Source organism: Symphalangus syndactylus, chromosome 19 (genome assembly GCF_028878055.3).
Source record: "Symphalangus syndactylus isolate Jambi chromosome 19, NHGRI_mSymSyn1-v2.1_pri, whole genome shotgun sequence".
NCBI classification, from domain to species: domain Eukaryota; kingdom Metazoa; phylum Chordata; class Mammalia; order Primates; family Hylobatidae; genus Symphalangus; species Symphalangus syndactylus.
The window spans coordinates 91,656,801-91,673,331 of NC_072434.2; the positions used below are offsets into that span (position 1 = coordinate 91,656,801).

The following is a 16,531-nucleotide window of genomic DNA, read 5'->3' on the forward strand; positions in this document are numbered from 1 at the left end:
AGCATGACAAACATTGAGAACCCAAGGAGGAAGTGTTAGAGATGGGACAACTAAATGAGAAGCAATGATGCTGGATCATTATTGTTTTCATGTTAAATTTCCTCAATGTGGTAATTGTATTGTGGTTAAGAGACTGTCCTTGTGTTTAGGAAATATGCTCCTTTGGCATGAATAAGGGGGCACCAATGTCTGCATCCAACTGAAGATTTGGGGAAAAATAGAAGGAAGGGGTGGGGGTAGGTAAGGAAGACAAGAGAGAGAATGGGGAAAGTGAAGGAAAGGGTATTTGGAAGTCTCTGTACTGTTCTTGCAATCTTCCCTAACTCTAAAATTAATTCCAAAGAAAAAGTTTAAAATAAAAATAAATACCTCAAAAATTCTAAATTTGAATCAGGGTTTTGGAACAAGGACTCTTGTCTGTACATATGAATCACAGGCATCTTAGTAAAAATTCTGACTCAGTAGGTCGGGGTGGAGCCTCAGAGGCTGTATCTGAATGAGCCCCTAAGTGGATCTGCTGCTAGGAAGAGGTCAGTGTGGAAAAGCCTCTTCCCAGGCTGTTCCACAGAATCCAAAACAGGCCTCGGGAAGCCACTGGATTTCCTTACAAGGACTTGTGGGAGACAACTTGATGTCGGTTTCTTAAATGGGGAAAAAAATGGTAATTGCCACGGTTGACAAAAAACACAAAAGAATCCATCACTCTGCCAAGACTTCCTGGGATGGGTGTGTGTGTGTGTGTGTGTGTGTGTGTGTGGGTGTGGGGGTGTGTGTGTGTGTCTGCGCGCGCATGCGCGCGCAGTCAGGGTCCCAAGGGAAAAATTGAGAGTATATATTAACAACAGATTTGGCTGCTTTTTCCTTTGAGCCTTGATTAGGTGTTTGAGAATCTACTTGCTATAGTTTGAATGTGTACCTCAAATTTCATGTGCTGGAAACTTGATCCCCCATGTGGCAGTATTGAAAGGTGTGGCCTTTAAGAGGTGATGAATAGGTTTTCATGGGAGTGGAACTGGTGGCTTTGTAGGTGGAGGAAGAGAGACCTGAGCAAGCGTGTCAGGACACTCAGCCCCTCGCCATGTGATGCCCTGCCCCCACCTCGGGACACCACAGAGCCCCCACCAGCACGAAGGCTCTCACCAGATGGAGCCCCTCAACCTGAATCTTCTCAGCCTCCATAAATATGAGAAGTCAATTTATTTTTTTATAAATTACAGTTTCAGGTATTCTGTTACAAGCGACAGAAAACTGACTAGACAGTCATGGCATCACAGAAGCAAACCCAAGTCCAGGTGCCAGGTAGGTGGACAGACAGTACTCCAGTCACCTACAGAATCTGACACGGCCACTTAGCAGGATCCCCAGGGAGCTTTTAGAACCATATGGACCAATGCTTACATGTTGGGGAGGAGCATAAAAACAGAACATTGATCTACAGCAGGATCCTTTTATTTGTGAGGCACACAAATAAATCGGCAGAGAAAAGTCCAGAAGGAAGTTCACTAGACCATGCAGAGTCTTCTCACACGACTGGGAAAGAGTGGTATCTTTTCACTTCCTACATTTTGTTAATTTTTCACAAGAAGGGATGGGGAAAATAGATAAACATGTATATTTAAGATTAAATCTTCAGAGGAGATTTTTCTAATGCCTCCCACTAAGTACAATGAAAACCCTGGACATTGCACATAAAATGAGCACAGGAGACTCTGAAAGGTGGAGAGAGGGTGGCAGAATGGCCAGGGACCTTGGAACAACATATGCTAAGTTCACTGGTTTTTCTCTCTACCACATATTTCCCTGACTTGAAGCTGAAGGAGCCAGCTACCAAGAAATACCCATGGGCATAGACCAAAAAAAAGCTCCAACAAAAGCCTGCTCTCTCAGCCACAGGACCTGGAAAGGGGCAGCCCAGCCAAACAGATAATAACTGCTCTACTCCACTTCATACCACATAAGAAAACTGTGGCCCCTTCTTACCAACACCAGCAGAGAATGAGTAGGGAGCCTAGACTTCCACCCTCACCAGGTGCAATGAGGTGCCCTAACAGCCCTGCTGGGGTGGTCTCAGAGAAGGCCAAATAGGGAGCTGGGACCTCCATCCCTGCTAGCTAAGAACAAGCCCCTCTGCCACCAATGGAGGCCATGTCGGGAGCTGGAACTCCACTCCCACTCAGGCATAGGAGCTCAGGCATAGGAGCTCAGGCATAGGAGCTCAGGCATAGGAGCTCAGGCATAGGAGGAGCATCCCCACTCTGGTGCCCGTGGAGATCCAGGAGGAAACCTAACGTTCTCTCACTAGATAATAACAAGTGGTGGCCCACCTGCCCTTCTCTTGCTGGAGCAATGTCAAAAACAACACAGCATAACCAAACAAAACCAGCTACACCAAAGTTAAGGTCCAGAGTCTCATCATATAAAATATGCAGGCAGAAAATCACTCACTATACCAAGAACTGGAAAGATCTGAAACTGAATGAAAAAAGATAACCACCAATAGGTGCCAACCCTTGGGTGACAGACACGTTAGAACTATCTGACAAAGAAGCTGTCATAAAATGCTTCAATGAACAATTATAAGCACACTCCAAACAAATGAAAAAATAGAAAGTATCTGTAAAGACACAAAAAGTCTCAGCAAAGAAACAGAAGATAGAGAAAATAACTAACTGGAAATGTGAACAGTACAAACCACAATATGAAATAAGAAGCTCAGTGAATAGGCTCAGCTGAGGAGGGGACAGAAGAAAGACTCAGTCAACCTGAAGACGGAAAAATAAAGTTATTCAACCTGAACAACAGAGAGAATACAGGCTGAAAAAAAATGAAAGAGTCTCAGGTACCTTTATAAATTACACAGTTTCTAACAAGAGATCTAAAACCTGTATCCTTAGCACTCTGGAGAGGGGAAAGAGAGAGGGACTAAAAAAGTACTAGAAAAATCCAGCTCAAGAATTCCCAAGCTTGGAAAGAGACATAAACCTAGAAATTTAAGAAGCTGAGCAAACTCTAAATAGGTTAATCTAAAGAAATCCGTAAGACACAGCATAATTTAACTTCTGAAAACTGAAGGCAAAAGAAGAAAAAAATCTTACAGGCAGCCAGAGTAAAATAATACCCTCCGTATAGGGAAAAAATTTTTGAATGACAGCAGATTTCTCATCAAAAGCCATGGAGGCTAGAAGGAAGTAACATAATATTTTTCAAGTGCTGAAAGAAAACTGTCAACTGTGAATCTTTCATCTGGTGAAAACATCCTTCAGGAATGATGGGGAAATGAAGACCTACTAAGATGAGGAAAAAATATGTTAAGTCTATCACCAGCAGATCTATCTTAAAAGAACGGCCAAAGAAATACTCTAAACAAAAAGAAGGAACCTTGGAACATAAGAAGAAAGAAAACAGTAAGCCAAAATATGGGTAATAAATAGATTTTCTTTTTCCTTTTGAGTTTTCTGAATAATGTTTGACAGTTGAAGCACAAATTACAACACTCTGATGCGGTTCTAAATGTACGTAGAGGAAATATTTAACACAACTGCATTGTAATAGGCGAAGAAGGATGAGGGTATGTAAAAGGAGGTATATTATATTTGTTTCTTTTTCTTTTTTTTTTCTGATGGGGTCTCACTCTGTCACCCAGGCTGGAGTGCAGCGATGCAATCACAGCTCACTATGCAGCCTCAACCCCCTGGGCTCAAGCAACCCTTCTGCCTCAGCTTCCCAAGTAGCTGGCGCTATAGGAGCACACAACCATTCCCAGCTAATTTTTTTAGAATCATTATTTGTAGAGACAAGGTCTCGCTATGTTGCCCAGGCTGATCTCAAACTCCTGGGCTCAAGCAATCCTCCCACCTTGGCCTCTTAAAGTGCTGGGATTATAGGCACAAGCCACGGTGCCCAAAAAAAGGAAATAAGCTTCTACACTTCACTCAAACTGATAAAATGATACTCAGTAGATAAGTTATGTATATATAATGTAATACTTAGAATAACCACTAAAAAAGCTATACAAAAATATACATACACTCAACACCACACTAGGTAAATCGAAATGCAATTCTACATGTTCAAGTAACGCACAGAAAAATGGGAAAAAGGAAACAGAGAAACAAAAACAGAGCCAGAAAAATAGAAAGACAGACTTAAGCCCTAACATGTCAGTAATGACATTAACTACAAATGGTCTACATACATCAATCAAAACACAGTAACTGGCAGAGCAGATTAGAAAACATTATCCAAATATATACTATCTAGGCCAGGTGCAGCGGCTCACACTGGTAATCCCAGAACTTTGGGAGGACGAAGCAGGTGGATCACGTGAGGTCAGAAGTTCAAGACCAGCCTGGCCAACATGGTGAAACCCTGTCTCTACTAAAAATACAAAAATGAGCTGGGCCTGGTGGTGCACGCCTGTAGTCTCAGCTACTCGGGAGGCCGAGGCAAGAGAATTGCTTGAACCCAGGAGATGGGGGTTGCAGTGAGCTGAGATCGCACCACTGCACTCCAGCCTGGGTGACAGAGACTCCGCCTCAAACAAAATAAAACAACAAATATATACTATCTAAAAGTAACTCACTTTAAATATAATAATATAGGCAGGTTGACTGTAAAAGGATGGAATAAATATATTATGCAATTATTAATCAAAAGAAAGAAGAGAAGCTATATTAACATCAGATAAGAGTACTTTCTTACAAAACTTACCAACTTTTGTACTTACCAACGATTGCATACCTGGGCATTTATCCCAGAGAAATGAAGACTGATGCGTACATTAAAAACCTGCACACAAATATTTATAGCAGCTTTATACAATAATGACCCCAAAACAACCCGGATGTTCTTCAACCAGTGAATGGTTAAATGAACTGCTGGACTCCACGTGATGGAATACTACTCAGCAATGAAAAGCAACGGACTAGTAACACACGCAACAACCTGAATGAAGCTCCACAGAATTACGCTGAATGAAAACAGCCAATCCCCAAAGGTTACATACTATATGAATCCATTTATGTAACATTCTTGAAATGAAATGACATTATGGAGCTGAAAAACATATCAGTGGTTGCCAGAGGTTGAAGAGAGGGTGAGGGTAGGAAAGAAATGCGTGTGGACATCAGGTAACAGGAGGTATCCTTCTGGTGAAGCACCTGTTCTGTATCTTGCATGTATCAATGTCAATACCCTGGGTGTGACATTGTACTATATTTATAGAATATAGATTTTTACTCTATATTTTACCATTGAGTGTTTAAAAAGTTCACAGGATCTCTCTGTGTTATTTCTTACAATGGCATGTGAATCTACAATTATGTAAAAATAAGGTTTATTTAAAAAGAGAAACAAAACTTCACGTGTACCATGTTCGTAGCAACATTATTCACAACAGCCAAAATATGGAAGCAATGCAAATGTCCATCGACAGATGAATGGATAAACAATGTGATATATACACACGTGGGAGTATTATTCAACCTTAAAAAGGGAATTCATGGCCGGGCGCGGTGGCTTATGCCTGTAATCCCAGCACTTTGGGAGGCTGAGGCGGGTGTATCACGAGGTCAAGAGTTCAAGAGCCTGACTAACATGGTGAAACCCCGTGTCTACTAAGAATACAAAAATCAGCCAAGAGTGGTTGCAGATGCCTGTAATCCCAGCTACTTGGGAGGCTGAGGCAGGAGAATTGCTTGAACCCGGGATGCGGAGGTTGCAATGAGCGGAGATCGAGCCACTGCACTCCAGCCTGGGCGACAGAGCAAGACTCCATCTCGGGAGAAAAAAAAACACGGAAGGGAGTTCCGGCACATACTACAACATAGATGAACCTTGAGGACATTATGCTGAATGAAATAAACCAGTCACAAAAAGGCAAATAGTGCATAATTCCACTTATATGAGGTATTTATAGTCAAATTAATAGGGACTAAAAGTAGAATGGAGGTTGCCAGGGGCTAAGGGAAAGGGTAAATGGGGAGTTATTATTTAATGTATAAGGAATTTCAGTTTGGGAAGATGAAAAAGTTCTACAGATTGGGTGTACAACAATGTAAATATACTTAACACCACTGAACCGCATACTTAAAAACAGTTAAGATGGAAAATTTTATGCTATGTGTATATTACCACAATTAAAAACAGAAATTAAAAAACACTTATAAACAAGATCTTCATGATGGTGACTTTTAGTGCACTGGGAAGAAACTATCAGAGTAATAAAACAGTACTGACTTATCGAAATCTCTGTACTGTGCTCGCTATGGCATTTACTAGGGACTGCAGGAATTGAAAGATGAAGACCAAACCTCGTTAGGTACTGAATTAACAGCATCCCCTTATGTGTTATACTGGTTAAAGGTCCAAATTTTAATAAGAAATACTGGTTTTACCTCCTTTGTGTTTGGGAATGGTCACAGTATGCAGCAGATGCTGACATGTATGTGTTGAGCATCAGGGTAAATGGGCGTGTGCCACATTTTTGGTGGGGCAAAAGCAAGTTATGGAGATGCCCCCTACTGGGTAACCTGGCTAACTCCTTCCCATCCCTAGCCCTACCTTCTCCAAGTTTAAAGTCATATTGGCTGGGCACAGTGGCTCACGCCTGTAATCCCAACACTTTGAGAGGCTGAGACAGGAGGATCACTTGAGGTCAGGAGTTCGAGACCAGCCTGGGCAACATAGCGAGACCCTGTCTCTACAAGGAAATACAAAACTTAGCTGGATGTAGTGGCATGCACATGTAGTCCCAGCTGCTCAGGAGACCGAGGTGGGAGGATGGCTTGAGCTCAGGAGTTTGAGGCTGCAGTGAGCTATGACTATGCCACTGCATTGAACCCTGGGTGACAAGGCAAGACCCTGTCTCTAAAAATAAAAATAAAATAAAGTCATGTCAAATGAACCGTGCAGAAGGCAAACTGCTCAGCTTCCGATGTCCTGCTGAGACATGATAATAGAGTGTCTACTGTTTTTCAGTTTTCTGTTGGGGAAGGAGCAACTAAATAAAAGCAGGAGCCACACATCCTGTTCCCATGGGAGGGGATGATGCTATCATAAGTAAATCTCGTGCCAGCCAGTGGAAAGTGTTAGGAGGGAAAGTGAAGGAGATATAGCCAGAAAACATGGCCAAAGGCAGCAACTGGGCTAGAGAGAGGCGAGTAAGATCACCTGCTGGACCAGCCCCCATCCCTGACTCTGACTCCTCAGAGCGCCCGAGTAAGCAAGTCTTACACAAAAACACGAACGAGAACATTCGAGGAAATTCTGGAATGACTCACCACGTAGATCTGTGACAGGACTGAAATTATCTGTGCTTTCTTCCCTCCACTTCCTAACATTTCTAAAATATAACCATTGCTGCGATGATTATTAAATTGAAAAATTCTCTGTAAAATAAAAGAGCAGAGAGATCTCCTTTTTCACAAGAGGGGAACTTAGACATGCTGAGAGGCCCATCAATGGGGACTCACGGGCCTTTGTTTTCTGCTATCATCTGCACAAAGCTTCCTGAAGGTGGCCTGATGACAGTCAACCCAGTGAGCGGCTGGGACCACAGGGCAGGAGGAGAAATGGGACATCTCTTAAGCTCACGCTCTGCCTATTTTAGCTTTTCTGGGCTGGGACTGAACATCCTGTGTGGCAGTCAGAAAGCTGGCTGGGGTCCTAGGAAAGCTGCCCTGTAGCCTACAGAGGCAAACACAGGATTTTCAAGGGCTCCTGTAGAAACCACTCACCGGGGGTAGCTGGAGGGTGGTCACCTGCTGTGTGTCCCGCACATTCTCTTCCTGAAGAAGGAAAGCATCTTGCAGAACTGAAAGAGATCAGAAAATGGTGTCCTAAAGCAGGCCAGGGCCAGGCCTGGTGCTGATACCTTCTGAGCTTCCCGCGGCTCTTCATTTCCATTTTGGTAGCAAAGAAAATCACAAGAGAGGCACCAACAGGAAACTGTTTAATGGTGCTTTTCATAAAACCCCAGTCTCTGTACTTAACTGTAAAATGAGGATTACAAAATGATGCACATGAAAAGCACTCTGTAAACCACAAAGATTGCTGCGACTTTGTTTCCAGATATAACAAGGGGGGCTATAACAGAAAGTGCCTGGGTTCATGACGGCACGGTCAATTAAATGAACTCTTTCACCTCGGGTAGGTCCTCGGACCTCACCATTGTTATCCAAACTATGGGAAAAGAAAGGTTAAAACTCTATGGAGTTTAGCCATGTGTGGTGGTACATGCCTGTAATTTCAGCTATTCTTACTTTGGGGACTGAGGTGGGAGAATCACTTGAGCCCAGGAGTTCCAGACCAGCATGGACAACACAGAGTATTTGTTACTTAAAAAGAAAAAAAAAAAAAAGAAGAAAAAGAAAAAGCCGTAGAGTTGAGGAATCTATAAGTACTCTTAGGGTCTGGATGTGGTGGCTCATGCCTGTAATCCTAGCTCTTTGGGAAGCCAAAGTGGGAGGATTGCTTAAGCTCAGGAGTTCAAGACCAGTCTGGGCAACATAGCGAGACCTCATCTCTACTAAAAATAAAAAAACTGGGAAGCTGAAACAGAAGGATTGCTTGAGCCTGAGAGATGGAGACTGCAGTGAGCCACAGCTGCACCACTGCACTCCAGCCTGGGTGACAGAACATGGCTCTGTCTCAAATGGAAAAAAAAAAAAAAAGGTAAGGGCTGTTGGCAATCAGAATTACTGTGGAACTCCATAAAAAAAAAAAAAGGAAAATCCTGTCATTTGTGACATGGATGAACTGAAAGACATGCTATGAGCAATAAGCCAGACACAAAAAGAGAAATACTGCATGTTCTCACTTAAATGAGGACTCTAAAACAGTTGAACTCATAGAAGCAGCGATCAGAATGCTGGTTACCAGAGGCTCGGGAATGAGGGGACTGGGGAGACATTGGTCAAAGTGTACAAAATTTCAGTGACTTGAGAGGAGTAAGCTCAGGAGTCCTACTGCACAACATGGTGACTACAGGCAGTAACAACGTACTGTGTACTTGAAAATTGCTAAGAGGGTAGATCTGAAGTATTTTCACCACACACAGAAAAAGGATAGGTATATGAGGTAATGCATTATATTAATTAGCTTGATTTTTTTTTTTTTTAAGAGACTGGTCTCACTATGTTGCCTCGGCTGGAATAGAACTCCTGAGCTCAAGGGATCCTCCTACCTCAGCCTCCTGAGTAGCTGGGACTACAGGTGTGCCACCATGCCCAGCTAATTAGCTTGGTTTAATCATTTCACAATGTGTACAGATATCAAAACATCACACCGTACACCATAAATACATACAATTTTTTGTCAATTTGAAAACAGAAATTAAACAAAAAAGGAAAACTGTTACCACTGTAGGTACTCCTGAGAGAGCATTTGACACAGTATCCTAAAGACCCTCACACAAAATGTAAAGTGTGGCTTTGGGACCATCTCACCAGCCTTATTTTGGGCTACCAGGGACTCTGCCACTCTTCTCTCCTGGAATTGGAAACTACCCCTTGTTCAGGCTTCTGCCATGAGCCATATCCCCGGCCAACAGTGCAGCCATGTAAAAATGAGCTCTGTGTTTCAAAAGGTACTCCTTTCTCAGATTAAGACTTGGAGAGCTGTGCTATAGTCTACTGGTTAACCCCAGGTCACATGTTAAGTCATTATCAAAGCAAACCCCAGAGGCCAGTGTCCCTGGCCTTTCAAAGCCTGCAGGAAACAGCAGCTGCAGGAGCGGCTGTGTGGAACAAAGGATGGGGCCAGGAACCCAACACAGATGGCAGTGCCATTCTAGGGGTCTCAGTGGAAGGCAGCCTCTTCACTGTGTCTGAAGGGAAGCTCAGGCTGGATAGGCATAGATTTGAGGAGGTGGTATTTTTCTGTGCTTATGTTCTATTTTAAGTTTCTATCTTCATCTTTAACTTACTTTTGCCTCCCAGTTTTATTAAGGTATAATTGACAAAAATTGTATGTATTTTGTGTACGAAAACTGTACAGTGTGATAACTATACACTGTGAAATGATTAAATTAAGCTAATTAACAAATCTACACCTCATATATTTTTGTGATGAGAACATTTCTTACTTTCTTAGCAATTTTCAAGTATAAGATGCATTATTTTTAATCAACATCACCATGCTGTACCATAGATCTCCAGAATTTATTCATCTTAGCTAATGGAAACTTTGTACTCTTTGACCGACATCTCCCAGAGGGGGTGTTTTATTTTTTAGAGGTGGGTTCTCGCTATGTTGCCCAGGCTGGTCTCAAACTCCTGGCCTCAAGCGATCCTCCTGCTTCGGCCCCCTGAGTAGCTGGAACTATAGGCGTGAGCCACCATGCCTGGCTGGGAGGTGGTATTTTAGCTCTGCTTCCTCACACCTGCCACCTTCTGGGATATGTAGCTGTCCCAGATATTCATGTATATATATATATGAATATGTAGTCCCACCCTACCTTTGGCCCCAGTAAATGAATACATGGACCCTTTCGAGAATCACTTCGGAGAGTGCAGACCCCACATGAAATCTAGCTTTTGGGGAAGGTCTTCAAGATGAGGAACTATACAGCTCTGACAGGTAGTGCATTCCAATGACTAATTGTCCCAATAGTTAAGGATTTCCTGATTGCTAACTCTCATCATACCTACTTTGCCTATTGATTATTGCTCATGGAAATGGGAGAGCTGGCCCTGTTTTCCTAAAGCCCATCTGTGGTTGCTGGCTTATCTCAGAACTTTATCAAGAAGCAACTGCACAGGCTGCTGTAGTTCCTGAAACTTCTTCCCCTCCACCTGCATGCCTTCCCAGACCCCACTACAAGGCCTCTCACAGCCCCCAACTTCCTGCATAACCCAAGCTACTTGCATGTGCATTATGTGGGCGACTGGCTGCTTCCCTTATGCCTGTTGTTACAGGCTAAGTTATACTCCTCTCAAATTCCTGTGTTGAAGCCCTAACCCTTAGGTACCTCAGAATGTGACTGATATTTGGAGATAGAGTCTTTGAAGAGGTCATTAAGATAAAATCAGATCATATGGGTGGGCCCTAATCCAACAGGACTGGTGTACTTATAAGAAGAGGAGATTAAGACACACACACACACACACACAAAGGAAAGACCATGTAAAGAGACCCAGAGAGAGAAGGTGTCTGTTACACCTCCTCTGCAAACTTCTCTTAGCGTAAACATCTTCCTCTTCCTTTCCCTGAAAGAAAACCGCCTGTCATCAAGAGTCCTGGCACAAAGCTTGTTGTCAGCTTTCAGGGCCGGATATTCACAGGTTTTTACGGGTCCCAAAGAGAGCCAGTGGCATAAGAGACTTCCCCTCCTAGCTCCTTCTTTTTTGTTTTGTTTTGTTTTGTTTTGAGATGGAGTTTTACTGTTTTTACCCAGGCTGGAATGCAATGGCGTGATCTCAGCTCACTGCAATCTCCGCCTCCCAGGTTCAAGCGATTCTCCTGCCTCAGCCTCCCGAAAAGCTGGAATTATAGGCACCCACCACCACACACAACTGATTTTGTATTTCTAGTAGAGATGGGGTTTCACCATCTTGGCCAGGCTGGTCTCAAACTCCTGGCCTCAGGTGATCCGCCCGCCTCGGCCTCCCAAAGTGCTGGGATTACAGGTGTGAGCCACCGCGCCCAGCCCCTAGCTCCTTCTAAATGTCTATCTGCAAACTTCTCTTAGTGTTAACATCAGGCATGTCTACAAGCCAAGGAGAGAGGCTTCAGAAGAGCCCAAGGCTGCTGATACTTTGACTTCAGACTTCCAGCCTCCTGAACTGAGAGAGAATACATTTCTGCTACATAAGCCATCCAGTCTGTGGTACTTTGTTATGGCAGCCAACAACACACCAATCTTGACTTATAAGCAAGAAAAGGCTGAAGAGTTTATGTGAGTTGTACAGAAGTCACTATAGTTTTTCCACACACAGAAATTTAATAGGCATTTTGGTTTTATTACTGAAAAGCTTATCGTAATGCCAAACACAACTTCTGCAAGTCATAAGAAGTCTCCCCTGGCCCCCCAGACACTCTCCATTGTACCTATAGAGCACTGTGGCAAGTCCACCCAGAGTCATAAGAAAGCCCCCCGGCCTCCCAGACACTCTTTCCACTGTACCTATAGAGCACCGTGGCAAGTCCACCCAGAGGAACCCACGTGCCAGACTTCCTTTGACCCAAGGGCGCTGGTTTCCCATGATATGTACTTAAAGTTTTGGGCACCTCAAGCCTTGTGCTCAACCTTTTATAGGTTGTATCTCGTTTAATTGTCCAAAAACCCCAAAAAGGGTAATTACTATCTCTGCTGGACAGAGGAAGAAACTGAGGCTTTCAGAGTTTAGAAGCATGCCTCAGGTCATACCCAGAAGATTCAAATCTAAGTTTATCTGACGAAAAAACTACTTTCCTGTAGCCACCATGTACTTCATATACATACTCAAACCATGTCTAGCTGATGTTCTGGCCCCACACACTAGATACCACCCTGTGTCCCCCAAAATATTTCTATACCTCTTTGCAGCATGACAATGGTCCTGTAAACAGTTGTTTAGCCAAGGAAACAGAGGTTCCAAGAGACAAGAAACGGCCATGCTCCAGTCATGCAGCAGGCCCTAGCTGTACACCGGCAGTCCCTAGCTGTCATCAAACTGACAAATCCTGCAGAGATGCACCCTCAGAGAGATGAGAGGGCACCACCTCAATGATACCCACCTACAGAAGAGTTAGCTCTGAGAGGATCTAGAACCATGAAGAGGACAAACATCCTGATGAGGTTCTCATTTAATTGCTCTAGGAAGGGACTCAGACCCTGACAACAGCTCACAGCTCCTCATGGACAGGACAAAACTGCTGATGAAAAAGCCATCAGCTTAACAAAAACCACACCCAGTGCACAGTATGGGCTGTGTGCTCCCCCAGATCACCCCTGCTACACTCCCCTGGGCTGCATACCTGGGTCCCCGCTGAGCTGGCCTGGTGGTCTGCTTGGGAGCCCCAGGCACTGTGCCAGGGCTATGGGCTGGGCATCTTGGCTCTTTGCAAGGTTGCTGTGGGGCTCTACCGGCAGCTGCTCCTGCTCCTGGTCCAGAGGGCTGTCCCCATCATCAATCACCACGGGGTCTTCACAGTGCTTGAGCTGCAATCCCAGAGAGAGCTTTTCAGGGCTAGGTGAAGAGGTCCCATCTCTCCCTGGGCCTGGTGACCATCCACTCCACAGCTGACCATCAAAGGCTCAACTTAGGCCTTGGACTGGGCTGTAAAGGGGCATGACACTGTCATGCCCAAATTAGAGCCTTCAGGGAGTAAAACTGGCTTTCTTAGGAAACTCTAGTCTGGGCCTAACCAAAGTACATGGCTCTCGATGGAATTCCTCATTCCCCAGCCAGCGCATGCATGGCCCGGGCAAAGTGTCTACGTACCAGATCTCTACCCGTCCCAGCCCCACCCCCTCTACTCACCCACTGCCAGGGTCTCCCGGGCTCCCGTTCCAGTGCCTCCACCGCGGCCACAGCCTGCTCTCCGCTCTCAGGCTCCTGTGCCCGCACCCAGCTCTGGATCTCCCGGGGAAGGATGGCCAGGAACTGCTCCAGCACCAGCAGCTCCAGAATCTGCTCCTTGGTGTGCCTCTCAGGCCGCAGCCAGCCCCGGCACAGGTCCCAGAGGCGCTGCAGGGCCTCCCGGGGGCCCGCCGCCTCCTGGTAGCGGAAACGGCGGAAGAGGCGCCGAGAGGACTCGGGGCTGGGAAGCTCCCCCTGGGGGCTAGGGTTCTCTCCAGGTGGGCTCCTCATTTTCCTGGGCTCCTCACTCTCCTTCGGAGCCAAGACTCGGGGGCACAGGGCTGTGGGCATGATGGGATTTGATGGGGGTCAGCAGCAGAAGACGACCCTATTTCCAAACAGAAATCACTGGCTTCAGTGTTCTGGTCTCCTGTGGTCATTTCTGGGGGACAGTGACAAGGAAACTGTCAATGCCCTCAGAGACCAGCCCTTTGGAGAAGCCCTGGGAAAGGTACGGAGTGTTGGTGTGGCTGGTCTTTACACACAGGATGAAACAGACAGAAACATACCCTCCCCCCATCAGTACCATTACGCGTGGATTCCCGTAAGCGGGTGACTGGATGAACAAGACAGGAAATCTGGGAGAAAATGGTGGCATTTCAGCGTGACACTGCTGTTTTGAGCATCCCAAGAAACCAACAGCGCCACATGCAGATGTAATCAAGACGCTCTGGTACCTTGAGTGGCTGGGTCCTCCTGGAGAGACCCAAGATGGGCAGGCCAGGCAGGCCACTATCTTGAAGCTCTGGGGCCGAAGTCGCTGTTCTTGTCCTTAAGACCTTTACAAATGGAGCTGGAACGACAAAGACAGACATGCATCGGATGAGCCTTCAAGCACATCCAGGAATGGAAAATCCACCCTTCTGGTGGCAGAGGGCTGATGGTGCTGCATGCTGGATGGACAACCCAGCCAGAATCAGCTTTGCCCAGCAGAGTCTGCAATGGGAGGCAAGGGAAAACAGCCAGAGACAGGGAATATCACATGAGACAGCTCCATGCAGTCTACCAGGGACAAATCACACTGCATTTAGAAGTTATCAGTGGTTTCCTATGAGCCTTCTGCCAACTCTGCCCTGACCTTCAACCTCGCCTCCACCCTATTCTCTATCCTTGCCCTCTTCAAACCACATTCAAGGCAATGGCACACCCGCCAAGGCCCTTCCTCGGCCAGGACAGAAGAGTGGGTCCGTCACTGCACAGCTGACCTCAAAGAAGCCCTGGACACTGCAGCTGCCACACCCCCAAGGTGGGACTCAGGGGTCCCTACACCTCCACGCTGGTATGCAGACAACTAGCCGACACTTTTGCCACAACTAGGGTGGCAAAAGAGACCAGCAACCAGTATACCCGGCTGGTGTTCATGATTCCCACTTTAGAACACTGGGCCCATGAAAGGGCACATGGGGACACTCACAGTGCCCTTCTCTGCCATCAGGCCTCTGTGATCCTTAGGACCGGCAGTGCCTGCCACTCCCCCATCTGCACGAGGTTGTCCAGCGTGGCCTCGTCTTAACCTCCAACAGCTCACCAGGTGGGAAGGGGGACTCGGGCCTCACTCCCATTTCACAGGAAGACAAGTGATGCCAGAAAAGCTACCAAACAACTGAGTGGTTCCAGAAACACCCACTGCTCTGAATCTCTTTGCTTTCCAAAGTAACAACATACACAGAAAGGCATATGGGGGCCGTGGAGGCGTCGGGCTGGACGCATTACAGCGCTCCCCACCACCGGATTCCCTTCCAGGGCGGCTCCGGCATCTGGAGCCCTGGAGCCCGGCGTGGGCCCCGCCCGCCCTGCTCGGCGGCACCCTGCGGCGCCCATCACACACCTGCAGCGCCCATCACACACCTGCAGCGCCCAGGACTACTCAGGTCCGCCCCCCGGAGCACCGGCGCCCACCCGGGCTGCCACTCGGATCGTCTCCAACCAGATGGCAGCGTCCGTCTTTGTCACGGCGGCACCTGGCGCGTCGGAGGCTCGGAGGAGACGCCTGATGAATGAACTAACGTGAGTGAGGCGGAGGAGGGCCCCGCAGGGGCGGAGCGAGCTCCCAGCCTTTCGCGGAGGAGGGACTGAGCTGGATCGGCAGAAAGGGAAGGAGAAGGTCGCTGTGGGCCAGGGAAGGGGGAGCCCGCCCTCCGCGCCCTCGGTCTCTCTCACACGCGCGTCTCCCGTCTCGCCAGCTCCGGACTCCTCACCTCACAGCCTGGAGCTCCCTCCCGGCGTCCGGCCGAAAGCCCTCCTGTGGCGGCGGAAGTCCAGGGCAGCCGTCCTCATCCTCCCAGCCCGCCCGGCCGGGCGTACTCGCTGAGGCGGGGTCTCCGCAGGCGCCCGGCTCCTTTCCCGGCCCGTCCAGACCGCGTCTCCCGATCATCCGGAAAGCCACGGCTCGGCTCCGGGGCAAATGGAGGCGCCTGAAAAACAATGGTGTTGCTTTCTCCCCCGCCCGCACCTTCCTGAGCGCTGGGCTCTGGGCCGGGAGGCGGCGCCGCGGAGGCCGGGCGCGGGCCGAGGAGGGCGGGGCGGGGCCGGCCGCGGGAGCCGGGGTGCACTCACCGCCGCGGCGCGTCCCTGTTGGCGGGCGGCGCAGGCCTGGCCGCCGCGGGAGCCCGCCGGACGCCGAGAAAAGGAAAGGCCGGAGCCCTCCGGCTCCCTCCCCTGGGACACTTCCTGCTCCGCTCTAGGACTGGGGAGGTCTCCGCATCTCAGTGGTTCGCTCCCCCGCCCCCCGGCCGAGGTGTGCGCTGGGGGTGACATCCGACACCCCCGGCCCGCCCCGCTCCGCGCGCGCCTGGGCCTGGCCGCCGGGCCGGGGGCTTTGTGGGTCAGCCACGTCGCCGCGCCCGGGCCTCCCCGCGGGCCTGCCTGTCCGGAAGGTCGGCCCGGGGCTCTTTTCTCCGTTGTTCTTCTCCGGCGCCCCCAGGACGCGCGGGCCAGTGGACGCCCGGAACGGCCGACCGGGAGTCGCG

At 47.8% G+C, this 16,531-nt stretch overlaps 1 protein-coding gene across 11 annotated transcripts in view; it reads right to left on the reverse strand.

The window, feature by feature from the left end:
- ZNF496 (zinc finger protein 496) overlaps window positions 1-16,229 on the reverse strand; it is a 35,115-nt gene extending 18,886 nt beyond the window's left edge. The window contains exons 1-7 of one of the 11 annotated variants that reach the window (XM_063613508.1): window positions 16,119-16,216; window positions 15,761-15,976; window positions 15,411-15,552; window positions 14,240-14,355; window positions 13,464-13,890; window positions 12,958-13,141; window positions 7,737-7,813 (exon numbers count right to left, since the gene is read on the reverse strand). In XM_063613508.1, coding sequence (XP_063469578.1) covers window positions 7,737-7,813; window positions 12,958-13,141; window positions 13,464-13,853 — 651 coding nt within the window. In that variant the 5' untranslated portion in view covers window positions 13,854-13,890; window positions 14,240-14,355; window positions 15,411-15,552; window positions 15,761-15,976; window positions 16,119-16,216. Of the gene's footprint in view, window positions 1-7,280; window positions 7,389-7,736; window positions 7,814-12,957; window positions 13,142-13,463; window positions 13,891-14,088; window positions 14,141-14,239; window positions 14,356-15,410; window positions 15,553-15,760; window positions 15,977-16,118 lie in introns of those variants that run through there. The other 10 variants (XM_063613505.1, XM_063613506.1, XM_063613507.1 and 7 more) reach the window with 10 other exon arrangements.
- Between the last annotated feature and the right edge of the window lie 302 nt (window positions 16,230-16,531).